Source organism: Odocoileus virginianus, chromosome 1 (assembly GCF_023699985.2).
Source record: "Odocoileus virginianus isolate 20LAN1187 ecotype Illinois chromosome 1, Ovbor_1.2, whole genome shotgun sequence".
In the NCBI taxonomy this organism is placed as follows: domain Eukaryota; kingdom Metazoa; phylum Chordata; class Mammalia; order Artiodactyla; family Cervidae; genus Odocoileus; species Odocoileus virginianus.
The window spans coordinates 101,398,877-101,418,114 of record NC_069674.1 but is presented as its reverse complement, the minus strand read 5'-3'; the positions used below and the strand labels follow the sequence as shown (position 1 = coordinate 101,418,114).

Genomic DNA, 19,238 nt, shown 5'->3' with positions numbered 1-19,238 from the left:
CTGATTCCTGTGCAGTAACAAATGGCATTACTATTTAGTATACAAATGGCAAGCTACTATTTGGAAAATCATTGGCAATCTGGGTTATAGATATATAGCAATGGTTAGGGAAAAAAACAATAGACAAAAATAGTTTTAAGTACAACCCCAAATGGCTCAAAAATGTGAGCTTTAAGTACAGCCTAAATAGTCAGCTTTAAGTACAATCCAAAAATTGCTCCAAAAATGTGAGCCATTCCTACAAAATCTCTATGGGAGAATCAAATCAACAAAGAAGAAAAGCCTGGGGGATAGTGGAAAATAGACTATATAGGTACACTTCCATGAAATAATTAATACACAGGAATACTGCCTACAAGAGGCAGATAAAAACTCAGGTTAGGATTTACTTCCCCTTCCAGACATAAAGCTGCCAGACCAATGGCCTAAGGTTAAAGCTATTATTCTCTGGTTAGTAATTCCTGTATTCATATTAAGTGAATAAAAGATATAGCTTATCTTTTGCTATATCAACACAAAAACCAGCAAAGATACGCACAATTGATGGAAATTCTTAAAATATTATGACAATCAGAAACCACAGAGATGTAATGCCTTTTAAAAAAGTTTAATTAGGTGAAGTTTCTTTCAGTAATTTGGCCTGTAGATACTAAGTAGCTCAAACTTAAAATAATCTGGGGAAAGAGAGAAAGAAAAGAGGTGGGAAATTGTTTTAAGTGTACTAACTTTTAAAGTAAGCCCTTTTGTGGGACTATATCAAACTCAAAAACTATGCATCTAAGGACACAATGAATAGAATGAAAAGGTGACTTATGGAATGGGAGAAAATATCTGTAAAGCATAGATCTGATGAGGGGTTAATCTAGAATATGTTAAAAAAAATCTCCTACAACTCAACAACAACAAAACTAATAACCCAATTAAAAGTGAGCAAAGGACTTAAACATTTCTCCAAAGATGATGTACCAATGACCAACAAGCACATGAAAAGATGTTGAACATCACTAATCATTAGAGAAATACAAACCTAAAGCACAATGCTGTATCATTTCACATATACTATGATGCTGCTGCTGCCAAGTCGCTTCAGTCGTGTCCGACTCTGTGCGACCCTATTATGATGACTACTATTAAAAACCTCCAGAAAAATAACAAGAATTAGTGAGGATGACGTGGAGAAATTAAAGGAAACTTTGTGCACTACTCGTGGGAATATGAAAAGAGGCAACCTATACAACCTACCTTAAGAGAATGGTGAAAGGAAGTTCTCTAAACAGGAAGAAAATAATAAGAGAAGGAACCTTGGTACATTAGGAAGGAAAAAGGAACACAGTAAGCAAAAGAAACTGGTAAATATAATAGACTTCTTCTCTTTGGTTTTTAAAACTTATGTTTGATTTTTAAACCACTGTCTGATATGGTTCTAAATGTATTTAGTGAAAATATTTAAGATCATTATACATGACAGGTAAGGGGATTTCTATGCTTCTATGCTTTCTATGACAGCTAAGGGATATCTTCTATGAAGATTTCTATGTTTCACTCAAACTGGTAAAAAAAAAAAACCCACTATTGAACTATCACAAGTTATGTATACATAATGTAACATCTATAGAAACCAATAAAAAAGTTATACCAAGGTTCCTTCACACATGCAAATTTGACAACTGAAATGAAATGGAACAATTCCTCAAAAAACAAACTTCTGTAGTCCATTTAATATGAAACAGATTACTTGAATGGTCCCATAACTTAAAAGAAAACTGGATTTTTAATTTTAAAGATCTCCCTACAAAGGAAAATTTCCAGGTCTAGACAGATTCACTGAAAAATTCTACCAAACATTTAAAGAATTAACATTGATTTTATATAATCTCTTCTAGAACACAGTAAAAGAGGGAATTCTTGTCAATTCATTTTATGAAGCTGGTATTACCCTACTAGCCAAGCCTCTGCAAACCCAGCCTTGAGGTGAGCTTCAGTGAACCAAGACTCCTGCCTCACCCTCGTAACCAGACAGTTACCGGAGACCCCAGGCTCAAAGTCGTCTCTGCAGAATCAGGTTCCTGCCTTAGTCCAGGACTGGGCCTGCTTCTATGAACCTAGGCTCTCTGTTTGCCCAGGTGCTGGCCTGGGCTCCATGGACACAGACTCCAGACTGGTTCCTTTGGAGTCAGGCTCCTGGCCTGCCCAGATTCCAGACTGGCTCCTGAGGACCCAGGCACATGGCCAGCCCCAGTGTCAGGCTGCACCTCATGGACCCAACCTTCAGGCCAGTATCAGCAGCCCTAGGCTATAGGCCAAATTCTGTTGTATCAGTCCACCACCAGGACTTCAGGGGCCAGGGTTACCCCATGGACCCAAATGCCAGCCCACCCTTATAAACCTAAGCACTAGTCCAGCCCAGCCACTGACCCAGGCACCAGGCCTGCCCCACTTGAAGACTCCAGCATCAAGCTCATCTTCAGAATCTACCAGACAACTCACCTACAATCTCTGGACAAGGTGACTGGAGAAGGCCTTTTCCTGCCTAAGCCCAATCTGTGAAGACTGGAAGAGGTGCCTGCTTCTTTAAATGTGTAGACAACAATGCAAGTCCACAAGAATTATGAATAATCAATGAAACATGACACCATCAAAGGAAACTAATTAAGCTCCAATAAATGACCCTAAAGAAATGAAAGGCAGTGAACTACCTGATAAATACTTTCAAATAATCTTCATACAAAATTCTGTGAACTACAATAAAACACAAACGAAATTAGTAAAACAATGAATGAACAAAATGAGAGGTTCAACAAAGAAACAGGAACCATTAAAAACAAACAGAAATCCTAGCATTGTGGAACACAATGATTAAATTGAAGAACTCAATAGAAAGCTTCAATAGCAGACTCATCCAAGCGAAAGAATCAGTGAACTTGTGAAGACAATACATTTGAAATTCTCCATTCAGAGGAGAAAAAAAAAAAGAGCAAAGAGTGAAAAAAAGGCCTACGTGCATTATTGGATACCATCAAATGTAATAATCCATTCATTGTTGGAATCCAAAGAGAAGAGAGGAAGAAAAAGGCAGAAGGTTTATTTAAAGAAATCATGGCTGATATGACCCAGCAATCTCTCTGCTGGGCATACACAGCGAGGAAACCAGAACTGAAAGAGACACGTGTACCCCAATGTTCATTGCAGCAGTGTTTACAATTAGCTAGGACATGGAAGCAACCTAGATGTCCACTGGCAGACGAATGGATAAGAAACTTGTGGTACATGTACACGATGAAATATTACTCAACTATAGAAAAGAACGCATTTGAGTCAGTTCTAATGAGGTGGATGAAACTGGAGCCTATTATACAGAGTGAAGTAAGTCAGAAAGAAAAACACTAATATACTATATTAATGCATATATATGGAATTTAGAAAGATGGTAATGACAACCCTACATGCAAGACAGCAAAAGAGACACAGATGTAAAGAACAGACTTCTGGACTCTGTGGGAGAAGGCGAGGGTGTGATGATTTGAGAGAACAGCATCGAAACATGTATATTACCATATGTGAAACAGATCACCAGTCCAGGTTCAACGCATGAAACAGGGCACTCAAAGCTGGTGCTCTGGGACAACCCAGAGGGATGGGGTGGGGAGGGAGGTGGGAGGGGGGGGTTTGATAAGGGGGAACACATGTATACCCGTGGCTGATTCATGTCAGTGTATGGCAAAACCACCACAATATTGTAAAGTAATTAGCCTCCAATTAAAAAAAAAAAAAGTCATGTCCATGAACTTCCTAGTTGTTGGAGGGCGGGGGGTGGGGGTAGAGATTTGGACATTGAAGTTCCTGAAGCTCATAGATTTCCCCAAGAGTTTTGATACAAAAAGATCTCTAAAACACATAATAAGACTAAAATCAAAGACAAAGAATTTTAAATGCAGCAAGAGAAAAAAAATCCCACAGACATGGGAACCCACATAAGACTATCAGCAGATTTCTCAGCAGGAATCTTACAGGCCAGTAGAGAGTGGGATGACATATTCAAAGTGCCAAAAGACAAGCGTTAACCATGAATACTTAAACTTTCAAGTTGTCCTTCAGAAATGAAGGAGAGATAAGGACTTTCCCAGACCAAAACAAAAACTGTAGAGTTATTCACCACTAAACCTATCTTACAAGAAATGCTAAAGAGAGGTCTTTGAGTTGTAACAAAAATATGCTGACAAATGAAAAGAATATGAAAGTATGACACTTACTGTAATGGTGAAAATATAGTCAAATCCAGAACACTCTAATATTGTAATGGTGGTAGATAAATCACTTTTAACTCTTATATAAAAGTAAAAGACAAAAGTACTAAAAATAACTGTGAGTAAAATAATGTGTTAATAGATATGATATGAATAAAAGATGTAAACTGTGACAGAACACAAAATGTGGAGGGAGAAGTTAAAGTGTAGAGTTTTTGTATGTGGGTGAAGTTAAGTTGTTATAAACTTAAAATAGACTGTTATATATATAGGATGAATAATGTAAAGCTTCATGATTACTACAAGTAAAAAACCTGTAGTAGATATACAAAGGGCTTCCCAGGTGGTGCTAGTGGTAAAGAACCTGTCTGCCAATGCAGGAGACTTAAGAGACCTGGGTTTGATCCCTGGGTCTGATCCCTGGGTCAGAAAGATCCCCTGGTGGGGGCCATGGCAACCCACTCCAGTATTCTTGCCTGGAGAATCCCACGGACAGGGGAACCTGGTGGGCTACAGTGCACAGGCCTGCAGAGTTGGACACGACTGAAGCAACTTAGGACACAAGCATGCACAGATATACAAAACATAAAAAGAAAGGAGTCAAAGCACACCTCTACAAAAAGTCATCAAATCACAAAGAAGACAGCAAGAGAGGAAGAAAGAGACAAAGGAATTATGAAACAGCCAGAAAACAGCAAACAAAAGGCAATAGCAAACCCTGTGTGCATGTGCGCTCAGTCACTCAGTTGTGTCTGGCTCTTTGCAACCCCGTGGACTGTAGACCACTAGGCTCCTCTGTCCATGAAATAGTCCAGGCAAGAATATTGGAGTGGGTTACCATTTCCTGCTCCAGGAGATCTTCCTGACCCTGGGATCAAATCCATGTCTCTTGCATCTCCTGAAGAGAGAGATTCTTTACCTCTCTACCTATCAATAATTACTTTAAATAGAAAAGAATTAAATTATCCAATCAAAAGATATAGTGTCTCTGAATGGATTAAAAACAGATCCAACAGTGATATGCTGTCTTTTCAAGAGACTCATTTTAGACTTAAGGACATACATGCACTGAAAATAAAGGGATGGAAAGATATATTCCATGCAAATAGCAATGAGAAGAAGGCAGGAGCGGTAGTAGTTAGACAAGATAGACTTTAAGTCAAAACGGCCAAAAGAGACAAAGAAGGTTACTATATAATGATAAAGTGGTCAACTCATCAAGATGATAATATATAATGCACCAAAACTTAGGTACTCCAGTGTACCTAAAAATAAAGCAAGCATTAGTAAAACTAAATGGGAGAAATAGACATATGCAATAATAGTAGGTGACTTCAACATCCCAGTTTTAACAATGGATAGATCATTCAGACAAAATATCTATAAGGAAACAGCATACCTAAACAACACCATAGGTCAAATGGATCTAACAGACATATTCAGTACATTCCATCCAAGAGCAACAGCGTACACATTCTTTCAACATACACGTGGAACATTTTCCAGGCTAGATCTTATATTAGTTCACAAAAGAAGTCTTAACAAATTTAAGAAGTCCACATCAAGTATCTTTTCTGACCACAATGATATGAAACTAGAAATCAATAATAGAAGGAAAGTTGGATAATTCATAAATACGTGGAAGTTAAATAACATACTTCTGACCAACCATTTGATCAAAGAAGTCAAAAGGGATATCAACAAATATCTTGAGACAAATAAAAGTGGGAACACAGTACACCAAAACTTATGAGACACAGCACAAACAGTTGTAAGAGAGTAGTTAATAGTGACAAAGGCCTACATTATGAAAGATCTCAAATAAGCAGCCCAATGTTATACCTTAAGAACAAACTCAACCTAAAGTTCACAGAAGGAATGAAATAATAAAATCAGATGAATAAGTGAAATAGAAACTAGAACAACCATGAAAAAGGTCATATTTTCCCACTGCCAGACCCCTGAACTGGAGGACTGATGTGGGGCTCAGAATCTCACTGCCATTGAGAAAACCTCTGTAATATAATTATTTTCTTATCTGTGGGTCACCCACCTGGGGTGGGGGATGGCCTTTAGTTGTTGTTATGTCTTTAGTTGTAGAGGATCTTTTCTAGTAAGGTTGTTCTGCAAATAATTCTTCAGATAGTGATTTGGGTGTGTTCAGGAGGTGAGCTTAGGGTCCTTCTACTCCACCATATTCAAAGAAGATCTTTGCATCAATACCAAGTTTCTTAAAAATAGTTTGTATCTCGAAGCAGCAGGGCATGAAGGAAATAACACTGCAAAGAGAAAAGACCAGCCAAATCAGTGACTGAGGCATCAATCTTCCCTTGCTACTGGGAGCTATTGTTTTGTAACATAAACAAAATTGACAAACCTTGAGCTAGACTAAGAAACAAGTAGAGCAAACTCAAATATATAAAATTACAAATGAAAGAGAGATGTTACAACTGATATCACAGAAATGCAAAGTATATTAAGAGACTACTGTGAACATTTATATGCCTCAAATTGGACAATGTAGAAGAAATAAATAAATTCTTAGAAACATACAAACCATCAAGACTGAATCATGAATAAAGAATCTGAACAGACCAATGAGTAAGGAGTTTGAATCAGTAACTGAAACCTCCCAGACCAATAATGAGTAAGCAGTTTGGATTAGTAATTAAAACCTCGCAAAGAAGGAAAAATCTCAGATCTCATGGCTCTACCAGTGAATTCTGCCAAATATTTAAAGAAGAATTAATGTTAATTCTTCTTAAATTCTTCCAAAAAATAGAAAAGGAGGGAACAGTTATATAAGTACATTTTATGAGGCCAGCCTAAAGATGATACCAAGGCCAGTTAAGGACAGTACAAGAAAAAGGAAGTTACAGACCAATATCGCTGATGAACATAAATGTAAGAATCATCAACAAAATATAAGCAAATGAAGCTCAACAGAACATTATAAGCATTATAAAGATCATATACCATAATCAAATGGGATTTATCTCTGGGATGCAAGAATGGTTCAAGATACACAAACCAATAAATGCAACATACCACATTAAATGAATGAAGGATAAAAATAATACGATCATCTCAATAGATCCAGAAAGAGTATTTGATGAAATTCTTTACTTGTATCATATAATAAAAATTCAATAAATTAGGTATTGAAGCATTCAGTTCAGTTCAGTTCAGTCCCTCAGTCATGTCCGACTCTTTGCGACCCCATGAATCGCAGCACGCCAGGCCTCCTTGTCCATCACTAACTCCTGGAGTTCACTCAAACTCATGCCCATCGAGTTGGTGATGCCATCCAGCCATCTCATCCTCTGTCGTCCCCTTCTCCTCCTGCCCCCAATCCCTCCCAGCTTCAGGGTCATTTCCAATGAGTCAACTCTTCACGTGAGGTGGCCAAAGTATTGGAGTTTCAGCTTCAACATCAGTCCTTCCAATGAACACCCAGGACTGATCTCCTTTAGGGTGGACTGGTTGGATCTCCTTGCAGTCCAAGGGACTCTCAAGAGTCTTCTCCAACACCAAAGCTCAAAAGCATCAATTTTTCAGTGCTCAGCTTTCCTCACAGTCCATAAATGACCACTGGAAAAACCATAGCCTTGACCAGACAGACCTTTGTTGGCAAAGTAATGTCTCTGTTTTTTAATATGCTATCTAGGTTGGTCATAACTTTCCTTCCAAGGAGTAAGCGTCTTTTACTTTCATGGCTGCAGTCACCATCTGCAGTGATTTTGGAGCCCCCCAAAATAAAGTCTGAAACGGTTTCCACATTGAAGCCTTAGGGTTACCTAAAAGCAATAAAGACATAAAAGACAAGCTCATAACTAACATCATACTCAGTAGTGAAAAACTGAATGCTTTTCCTCTAAGATCAAGACAAGAATTCTCATTCTAGGCACTTTCCTTCTATATAAAACTAAAAGTCCTAGCCAGAGCAATTAGCAGAAAAACAAATAAAGGCCTCCAAATAGGAAAAGGAAGAAGCAAAATTGTTTCTGTTTGCAATGATATTATACACATAAAACCTTGTGTGTGTGCTTCGTCATTCAGTTGTGTCTGACTCTTTGCGACCCCATGGACTATAGGCCGCCAGGCTCCTTTGTCTGTGGGGGTTCTCCAAGCAAGAATAATGGAGTGGGTTGCCATGCTCTCTTCTAGGGGATCTTCCTAACCCAGTGATCGGACCCAGGTCTCCTGCATTGCAGACGGATTCTTTACCATCTAAGCCTCCAGGGAAGCCCATAAAACCTTAGAAACCATCACCACCACCAAAGAAAAAGAGAAAATCTTTAGAACAGAAAAACAAATTAGGTAAAGGTACAGGATACAAAATCAATATTAAAAAGCTGCATTTCTATACCCTAACAATAAACCATCTGAAAAAAATTAAAATGAGCTCACTTACAGTAGCATAAAAATTACTCAGGGATACATTTGAAGAAGGAGGTGAAAGATCCATACACTGAACACTATGAAACATAGAAACTGAAGAAGACACAAATAAATGAAAGGTATCCTGTGTTATGAATTAGAAGAATATTATTAAAATGTTTATACTACCCAAATCAATTAGAGATTCAATGCAATAGTTATAAAAATTCCAATGAAATTTTTCACAAAAATAGAAAAAAAAAGCCTAAAATTCATATGGAACTACAAAAGACCCATGAAAAAGTGATCTTGAGTAGAAAACACAGATTGATTAAAGACTTAACTCTAAGACCCAAAACCAAAAATCTATAGATGAAAATAGAGGAAAATCTTCTTGACATTAGTCTGAGCAACAAGCTTTGGCTATGACCCCAAAAACACAAACAATAAAAGAAGACACAGACAAATGGGATTGAACAAACTAAAAACCTTCTGCACAGCAAAAGGAACAATCCACAGAATTAAAAGGTCCCCTATAGAATGAGAAAAAATAAATACTGGCAAACCATATCTCAGTTCAGTTCAGTTCAGTTCAGTCTCTCAGTCATGTCCAGCTCTTTGTGACCCCATGGACTGCAGGACTTCAGGCTTCCCTGTCCATCACCAACTCCCGGAGTTTACTCAAACTCATGTCCATTGAGTTGGTGATGTCATCCAACCATCTCGTTCTTTGTCGCCCCCTTCTCCTCCAAAATAAATAAGGAACTCAAACTACTCAATAGCAAGAAAATAATCTTATTTGAAAAATAAACAAAGGACCCAAACAGACATTTCTCAAATGAAGACACACAAATGGCCAACATATATAGGAAAAAAGTGTTTAACATCACAATCATCAGGGAAATACAAATCGAAATCAAAATGAGGTAACCTCTCACACTTGTTAGATGGCTATTATTCAAAATAAAACTGATAATGAAAGCTGGTGAGGATGTGGAGAAAATACATTGCTAGTACATTGCTAGTGGGGATGTAAACTGGTACAGCCATTATGGAAAACAGTATGGAGATTCCTCAAAAAATTAACAACAATTACTCTGGGACCCAGCAGACTATATATATCTGACTATATATCAGAAAGAAATGAAATAAGTATTTTGAAGAGACAGTTGCACTCCCACGTGTATTGTAGCAAATAAACATATTTACACTAGCTATGAGAAAGAAGGAAATCCTTTTGTTTGTGACAGTATAGGTGAAACTGAAGGACATTATGCTAAGTGAAATAAGCCAGAGAGAGAAAGACAATTACTGTATGAACTCACTTATATGTGGAATCTAAGAAAACCACCACTTCCCCTTTAAAGCTGAACTCAGAGAACAGAGGTTAAGAGGTGCTGGAGTGGGGGAGGGGGATGGGCAAATTGAAAGCGAGGAGAAAGAAAACCACATTCTGCACAGATTGAAAGGAGAAAAGCTGGAGTAGCGACACTTTTATCAGACAAAATATACTTTAAAAGAAAGACTACAACAAATGACAGGAAAAAAAGAACCTTACATAAAGATAAACCAATACAAGAAGGGGCAACAATTGCAAATATAGATGCACCCAAGACAAAAAGAAAGTGTTAGTTGCTCAGTCATGTCTGACTCTCTGCAACTCCATGGACTGTAGCCTGCCAGGGTTCTCTGTCCGTGGAATTCTACAGGCAAGAATACTGGAGTGGGTAGCCATTCCCTTTTCCAGGGCATCTTCCTGACCCAAGGATCGAACCTGGGTCTCCTACACTGCAGGTGGATTCTTTACCATCTGAGTCACCAGGGAAGCCCAACATAGGAACACCTAATTACATGCGGCAAATACTAACAAACATAAAGAAAGAAACTGAAACTAATACAACAGTATTATGGGACTTTAGCATTCCACTTATATCAGTGGACAGATTATCCAGACAGAATATTAATAAAGAAACACTGGCCTTAAACAATACACTAGATGAGAAAGGATCATAAACATGATCAAGAGAGATTTATCCCAGCAGTGCAGGAATGGTTCAATATCTGTAAATCAATCAATGTGAAAGATCACATTAACAAGTTGAATAATAAAAATGATCTGATCAACTCAAAAGATTCAATAAAAGCTTTTGACAATTCATTTATGATAAAAAAAACCTCTCAGTATAGTGGGCATGGAGGGAACATGTGCTGTGTTTATTTGCTCAGTACTGTCCGACCCTTTGCGACCCCATGGACTGTAGCCCACCAGGCTGCTCTGTCCATGGAATTCTCCAGGCAAGAATACTGGAATGGGTTGCCATGCCCTCCTCCAGGGGATCTTCCCAACCCAGGGAACATATATCAACATAATAAGAACCATATATAACAAACCTACAGTCAACATCAAACTAGTAGTGAAAAGCTGAAAGCATTTCCTTTAAGATCAGGAACAAGACAAGGATGCCTACTCTTGCTACTTTTATTTAACATAGCATTGGAAATACTAGTGATGGCAATTGAACAAGAAAAAGAAATAAAAGTCATCCAAATTGGATATGAAGAAGTAAAACTGTCCTTGTTTTGAGATAACATAATACTATATATAGAAGATCCTAAAATGCCACCAAAAAACTATTAGAACTAATAAATGAATTCAGTAAAATTGCAGGATATAAAATTAATATACAGAAATCTGTTGTGTTTCTATATATTAACAACAAACTATCAGAAGAGAAGTAAAGAAAATAATCCCATTTATACTTGCATCAAAAATAATAAATGGGTAGGAGTAAATCTAAGGAGGTAAAAGACCTGTACACTGGAAACCTTGTGACACTGATACAACAGATGAAAAGATATACCATGTTCATGTACTGGAAGAATTAATATTGTTAAAATGGCCATACTACCCAAGGCAATCAACAGATTCAATGCAATCCCTATCAAAATATCAAAGGCATTTTTCACAGAGCTAGAACAAATAATTCTAAAATTTGTATGGAACCATAAAAGACCCTGAAGTATTTTTCTCTAATATAGTAGGAAGAAGAAAACACAGACATTTGAATGTTTCCTACACCAAAATATATGATTTTCCCATTGTACATGCTGATGAAATTTGCAAAAATTAATTTTCAATTCTATATGCTTTACTACAACTGTCGCGAAAATTTGGTTCTGAGCTTCTTAGCAACTAGTATTTTAAAAAGGAACTTGTTAACTGATTGTTAGTTGATTGATCAAACATGTATGTACGTATCAGCTGTAGGGTTAACTTTAGGGCTGGTTAGTTTTTCTAAAGGAAAAGGAAATTGAAGAGTAGGGTTTTAATCAGAACTGTATTTCCCTCACCCTCTTGTACTACCTTGTTCCTTATTTTGGAGAAAATCAGACATAAACCCAAGATTTTTACCAGGAAAGAGGAAGGTTGTTATAATTTCAAGTACTTCCTGTAGTCTGTCTACATCTCTATCACTGTCTCTGTCTGTTTATAATACATATCATCTGACACTAATATCTGAGGATTTATCAGGGAGTTTTATTTTCTGGCAACTCCTTAGAGTAGATTAATAGAAAGTGCATTTTTAAATTTTCATTATATGTTCTTTTTGAAGATGCTGCTAATGCCTTGGGGGAGTTCATCAATAAAAATACCTCTAGAGGAAAAGTGCCTTTAGTTTTCAACTGTATCTTTTATGGAATGTTGTGACTCCTTTTCAATTAATATAAAGCACACAGTGTCACAGCAGTGAACAGTCTAGGCTAAAAAAATTTAGGCTTAAAATATTATTTTTTGGAGTATATTTCAATTTTCTATTGAGAAGTAGATTCCTTCCTATTCAATAAAATGCTTCTATAGATAGTAATAATACTGTTAATAACAGATATTGTACTCACCCAGATTTTTCTTGCAAAGTTCTTCTACATAAACAACAGGAAAATCATGTATTTCAGTGTAGGAGGCATTCAAATGTCTGTGTTTTCTTCTTTCTTTTAGGTTAGAGAAAAACACTTTTTTTCAGTCAGGTTTTTATGCACTTTTCCTCTCTGCTTCCACTTCAGTCTGAGCTCTAATTGGCTCAGAAATGGCAGAGTGTTTTTCAGTATGGGTGTGCTGAAACTGGTGAAGGTGGGGAGAAGGAAGTCGGCAGATTTGATTTCAGTTTCGTTTTCCCAGATCTGCATTTACTGAAGTGACTTTTTTCTCTCTCTGAAAGGAGTCCTTCGGTAAGCCATTACTCATCCACCCTTCTGGTGTGTGTGGTTAGAATTCAAATGTTAAAATCTGTTCTTTGCTTAAGACTTTTGAGGGCTGCCAAGAGCCCAGAACTTGGTAAGATTTTAAGCCGGCGTTTCACTGGTTTTCTTGGGTGCCCTATCCATCTGTCTCTGTTTTCCCAAAGAGAATGTAAAGGAATGACTTCCAGGGCCTTTTTGGAGCTCCCTGGGGACTTCCCCGGGCGTGGAGTAGTTCCTCTCCACCGCTGCCTCTGACCTCAGGCGTGGGGTAGCTCCTCTTGGCCGCTGCCCCTGACCTTGGATGCTGAAGCTGAAACTGAAATACTTTGGCCACCTCATGCGAAGAGTTGACTCACTGGAAATGACCCTGATGCTGGGAGGGGTTGGGGGCAGGAGGAGAAGGGGACGACAGAGGATGAGATGGCTGGATGGCATCACCGACTCGATGGACATGAGTTTGAGTAAACTCCGGGAGTTGGTGATGGACAGGGAGGCCTGGCCTGCTGCGATTCATGGGGTCGCAAAGAGTCGGACACGACTGAGTGACTGAAATGGACTGAACTGAACTGAGGGACTTCCCAGGTGGCACTAGTGGTAAAGAACCCACCTACAATGCAGGAGACAAGAGATGGGGTTCGATCCCTGAGCGGAGAAGATCCCTTGAAGGAGGAAATGGCAACCCACCAAGTATTCTTGCCTGGAGAAGCTCATGGATAGAGGAGCCTGGTCAGTTACAGTCCATGGGGTCGCAAAGAGCTGGACATGAATAAGCGACTTAGCACATTCATATTCACATGAATGCTAAAGCCCTCCAGGTTAGTTCTGCAGAGCAGATCAGGGTAGGGCCCCCAGTGGCCACTCTGCTGGGATTCATCTTTTCTAACGTCTGACTCAGTGACAGGCACAGAACGCCTGAGAGTGGCAAAGATAGCGTTTAAAAAATTAATAGCAAGTGGCGGGGCTTCCTTGGGGGCTCGGTGGTGAAGAATCCACCTGTCAATGCAGGAGACACAGTTTCGATCCCTGGTCTGGGAAGATTCCCCACACTGCAGAGCAACTAAGCCCGTGTGTGCAGTTACTGAGCCCGTGCTATAGAGTCCATGAGCTGCCGAGTGCTGAGCCCACATTCTGCAACTGCTGAAGCAGCGTGGCCCAGAGCCTGTGCTCTGCAATGAGAAGCCACTACAATGAGAAGCCGGCGCTCCTCAGCTAGAGACAGTAGCCCCGGCTCATGGTGACTAGAGAACCAAAACCAAATCTAAAAAGCAAAAAAAGAAAGAAAAATTTAATAGCAAGTGTTAACATGTATTATGTGAACTCAGTTAGCTTTTGGCTTCCACATTCAGACTGGCTTCATATGTTTTTTAAGCATTTGTTGGGCATATATTATGTACTGGGCACTGTTCTAAGTGCTTTCTATCACCTATTTCCTCTTCACCACAAGCCTCTGAGGTAGATGCTATTATTATTTCCATTTTACAGCTGAAGAAACTGAGGCACAAACTGTTAAATAATCTCTCTCTCCCCCCTTCCCTCCCTCCTTCTTTCTCTCCAATATGTACTATTGGTTTTGTTTCTCTGGAGAACCTTGCCTAACACAAACAGGTTACAAAAATTAACTCACGCTCTGCTTTCCATACTCAGTTTTATTCCCCTGGCTTGTCTCATTGCTCAGATTCCCTGCGAGGCCAGGTTCCAGTTCTCCAGTGTGTGCAGTCCTTCTTGTTTGTCCTGTGTCTCTCTCCTCATGCTGCCTCTCTGACGACCCAGACAGCGCCTCTCCGATTCTTTATTAGACTGTTTCCCCCTTAAGGAGGAGGATTTCAACCTAGTTGTCCTCTCCCTTGAAATCGTAATACTACAGATATACTGCATGAGTTTATGTATATCTGTGCCTTATACATAAACAAGGGCATCAAAGGTCATCAGGGAATTGCAAATTCAAACAATGAAATACACACCTATTAGAATGGCCGAAATCTGCTAACACCACCAAAGGCTAGTGAAGATGTTAGAGCAACAGGAACTCTGGTTTATTGCTAGTGGGAATGCAAAATGGTGCAGTCACTTTGGAAGACAGTTTGGTGCTCTCTTACAAAACTAAACCTTCTCCCACCATATGGCCCAGCAATCACATTCCTTGGTATTTAACCAGAGGAGTTGAAAACTTGTGTCTACACAGACACCTGTGTTCAAAAGCTTATAGCAGCTTTGTTCATAAATGCCAAAGCTTGGAAGCAACCAAGATATCCTTTAACAGGTGAATGGATAAATAAACTGATACATCCAGACAATGGAATCTTCATTCAGTGCTGAAAAGAAGTGAGCTGTCAAGCAATAAAAAGATATGAAGGAAACTTAAATGCATATTACTTAGTGAAAGTACTTAATCTGAAAAGGCTACATACTATATGATTCCAACACTATGGTATTCTGGAAAGGGTAAAACTTTGGAGACAGCAAAAAGCTCAGTGTTTGCCAGGAGTTTGGAAGGAGTGAAGGGTTAATTGGTGGAGCACAGGGGATTTTTATGATAATGGAATTATTCTATATGACACTATAATGGTTGATATATGCCATTACATATGTATTTGCCAAAACCCATTGAAGATACAACACCAAGACTGAACCATAAGCTGAACTATAGAGCGTGGGTGATGATGTGTTAATGTAAGTTCATCAGTTGTAACAAATGTGCTACCCTGGTGAGGGATGTTGATAGTGGGGGAGGTTGTATTAATATATATGTGGGGGCAGAGGGTAGTTAGGAAATCTCTGTATCTTCTTCTCAATTTTGCTATGAACCTAAAACTGCTCTAAAAATGAGGTCTATTTTAAAAAAAGGCCTGCTTTTTTCTTCTTTTTTTTTGCTTCTAAGAAGCAGTTTTTACTCCTTAGAGGTAAGTTGAGAATGCATGATCTAGATGTGCATATACTGTTTGCCTGGATTCCTCCTTACTTCACCCACCCTGCTGGTTCAGTCCGGCTATTGCATATGAGTTCATTGGGCCAACTCTTTCCTCAAACAGTCCTGTATAGAAAACGGAACCAGTTATGTCTGTCCACCTGAGGGGGTAGATTCTGCTGGTGAATTCTGATGTTGTCCAGCTCCTTCTCTTCTCCTGCGCTCTAAGATCTCAGTCTGGTTCTTCAACCATCAGCCCTCTCCTGCTGGGAGTCAGCCTCTGAATAATCCTGGGATGTGACCTGTCTCACTGGCAGTCATGATCTATATTTGAGAGGAATTCTTTGCTATAGATCGAGGGAAGTTCCTTCTTCCTTCGAGGCCTTCTTTTAAACTCTTTGTTGGAATGACATTTGTTATCTTTAAAAAATTATTTCAATAAACCAAACAGTGAAGATCCCTTTAAGAGTGTTCAAAGTTAAGCTCCCTGGATACTATCTGATCAGGGTTTCTCTTTTAACTCATTTGGGGTCCTTATGCACTAATAAAGTTATTATAATGTAGGAAGTACAGAAAAATCGGTCATGATCTAGAAATGCTCTGGAGAATGGCTCATGTTTTCATTCCATGCTCTTGTTTTTATATAAAATTTCTCTTAGGAACAAAACCACCAAAAGGTTTACACTTTATCATGTTCCTCTTTCTCTCAGATGGAGGAAGTATTGCCATATTACAGTACCAAGAAGCCTCTTAGCTCATGAGATAGGATTTTTGCAAGCATCCGGAGTACATTACCCTTGTTGTTATTGCTTCAGAATAATTAGGACTGAGAATCATTGCGGGGGGGGGGGGGTGTGTTATTTATTATTGTTTAAAAACTTTTAAAAACATTTGTTCATTTACTTTTGGCTGCGCTGGGCCTTGCTGTGGCGCGTGGGCTTTCTCTAGTCGTGGTGCGCAACTTTCGCACTGTGTGGCTTCTCTTGTTGCGGAGCGTGGTCTCTGGGGCGCGTCGCCTTAGTAGCTGTGTCTCGCTGGCTCTAGAGTGTGGGTGCACGGGCTTAGTTACCCCATGGCATGTGGAGTCTCCCTGGACCAGGGATCAAACCTGTGTCCGCTGCATTGGCAGGTGGATTGTGAACCACTGGACCACCAGGGAAGTCCTAGTATTTTTAAGACAGTAATATTTATAGTATATTTTTCTAATTAAAAGACTAATATGTGTCCAATTAAAAAATCTGAAACAACTATATAAAAAAAAGAAAAACAAGATCTACCTGACTTCTATCCCTTGTTCATGGTTATTAACATTTCTGGTGTACAATCTCACTCTTCTGTAATCTCTCAGCAAAAGATTTGCCAACAGGAGAAGCATGTGTCATAATATTTTGTCCTCGCACTCATCAAACTATAGCTTCTGTTTCCTCACATCATGAACTAGACTTTTACAGCACAATTTCTTTGGAAAATCCTACATACAAAGTAAATGGGACAGCATAATGAACACTGTGTCCATCACGCAGCTTCAGAGCCACTGACTTTCTGCTCTTCTCTCTCTCTTTTTTACATTTAGTTACTCTTATTTCAGATATACTTGCCCTGAGGTAAAACTGGAGTGCACTGTAAAATTTTGACAAACCACCCCAATCTAGACACAGAACATTTCTGTCACCCCATGTCCCTTCTCAGTCACTACTACCCCCCTCCAGAGGAAACCATTCTTCTTAGGTGGCGCTAGTGGTAAAGAATCCTCTTGCCAATGCAGGAGATATAAGACATGGGTTCGATCCCTGGGTCAGGAAGATCCCCTGGAGGAGGGTATGGCGACCCACTCCAGTATTCTTGCCTGGAGAATCCCATGGACAGAGGAGCCTGGTGAGCTACAGTCCACAGGTCGCAAAGAGTCAGACACAACTGATGTGACTTGGCACACACACACACACTGATTAGCTTAACCTTATCTGATAATTGAAATACTAGAATCATATAGAATGTACTCCTCTGTGACTGACTTCTTTTATTCAATATAATGTCATTGAGATTGGTCTAAATGTTGCATGTATCCAGAGATTGTTACTTTTTATTGTTGAATAGTATTCTGTTCTATTAACATGTCACACTTTGTTTATCCAATTTTCTTTTAATAGACATTTGAGCTATTTCCATTTTTGGCAGTCATGCAGAAAGCTGCTATGACTATTTCTGCACAAGTCTTATGCAGACATGTATGTTCATTTCTCTTAGGTAAACAGCCCTGGCAAGGAACTGTTGGATCAAATAATAGCTGCGTGTTTAACTTTTTAAGAAACTGTCAAGCCTTCACCCAAACTCATACCAGAAGCAATACTCTTTAAGGCATGGTGAATCTTCTCATCAGATCCCTCTATCAGTCAAAGTGAAATAAGGAACTGGTGTAATCTCACCCGGTAAGTTTAGGAATAAAGAAATAATGATACTCAGCATGTCCGTATCAAGAGTCTGAGGCTGCCAAATATCACATTTACCCTACCACATCTGTGAGCAAAAGGTGTTTTAGTTTAATTGGTACCCAAACTATATGGCCTGATGTTAGAACTGCCTAATATGTTCTCACCATCTTAGGAAGGGCCAAATGTGACACTCAATGTTTATATTTTTACAATAGCTACAAGGAACATCATTTCAGAACTTATAAGATGAGCCAGCAAAGTCAATCTGCTTTATATATATTGAGTGCACAGATGGAAAGTTAATACAAGTAGTTGAAAGAACTAAATAAAGTGACATTATGAGGATCACATATGGATATTGTGTTCTACTGGACAGCTCTTGCTCCTTTGCACACAATGAATATCTTTTAAATAATAGGAGACCATGTGGATATTTCCTATTAACTCTCTATTTCTTACTAATTTCTTCTTTGTGGGTGGACTTATAAATTGTGTGCCATGACTCATTTGAATGCCACTTTCCATTTTTCTAAGACTGTAAGAACAAAATGAATATTCCTATGGCTATTTATATCCAATGCATGTGTTCAGTCTTTTGGACACATGAGGCTCCTTGAAGAGTCGACTGCATTCAGAAACTGGGTTATATCTTATGAGCAATAGATAATCATTGCCAACTGTCCACTGGGAATGCCCAGTTTTCCCACAGAGACTAGGTATGTTTGCACAACAGAGTCTCTATTCCACAGACTGTTTAAAAAAAAAAAAAAAGGATTGGTTAAACTCAGAGCACACAGGTACACTTTATTTACTCAAGGGTTACCCAGCTTTAAGCAGAGAACTCTGATGTCTCTTAAAACCTCCCTGGCGGTCCATGGTTAGAATTTTGCACTTTCACTGCTAGGGTCTGGGTTCTATCCCTGGTCAGGGAGCTAAGATCTCCAAAGCTGCATGGTGCAGCCAAAAAAATTTTTCTTCCTCTTTGTTCCATGTCTCTTTGTTAAGAGTCTTTTTGCTAACTTAAAATACTATTCACATGAT

At 38.9% G+C, this 19,238-nt stretch overlaps 1 protein-coding gene across 5 annotated transcripts in view; it reads right to left on the bottom strand.

Moving 5' to 3' along the window:
• LOC110138402 (sterile alpha motif domain-containing protein 9-like) overlaps positions 1–19,238 on the bottom strand; it is a 35,341-nt gene that overhangs the window by 8,198 nt on the left and 7,905 nt on the right. The window contains exons 1-3 of one of the 5 annotated variants that reach the window (XM_070471636.1): positions 12,522–14,103; positions 7,293–8,041; positions 6,298–6,523 (exon numbers count right to left, since the gene is read on the bottom strand). The exons of 1 other annotated variant lie outside the window; for it this stretch is intronic. Coding sequence is in view for 1 of the 4 variants with exons in the window: in XM_070471612.1 (XP_070327713.1) it covers positions 12,522–12,614 (93 nt within the window). In the remaining 3 variants the exon portion in view is untranslated. Of the gene's footprint in view, positions 1–6,297; positions 6,524–7,292; positions 8,042–12,521; positions 14,104–19,238 lie in introns of those variants that run through there. 3 more of the 5 variants (XM_020895434.2, XM_070471612.1, XM_020895433.2) reach the window with 3 other exon arrangements.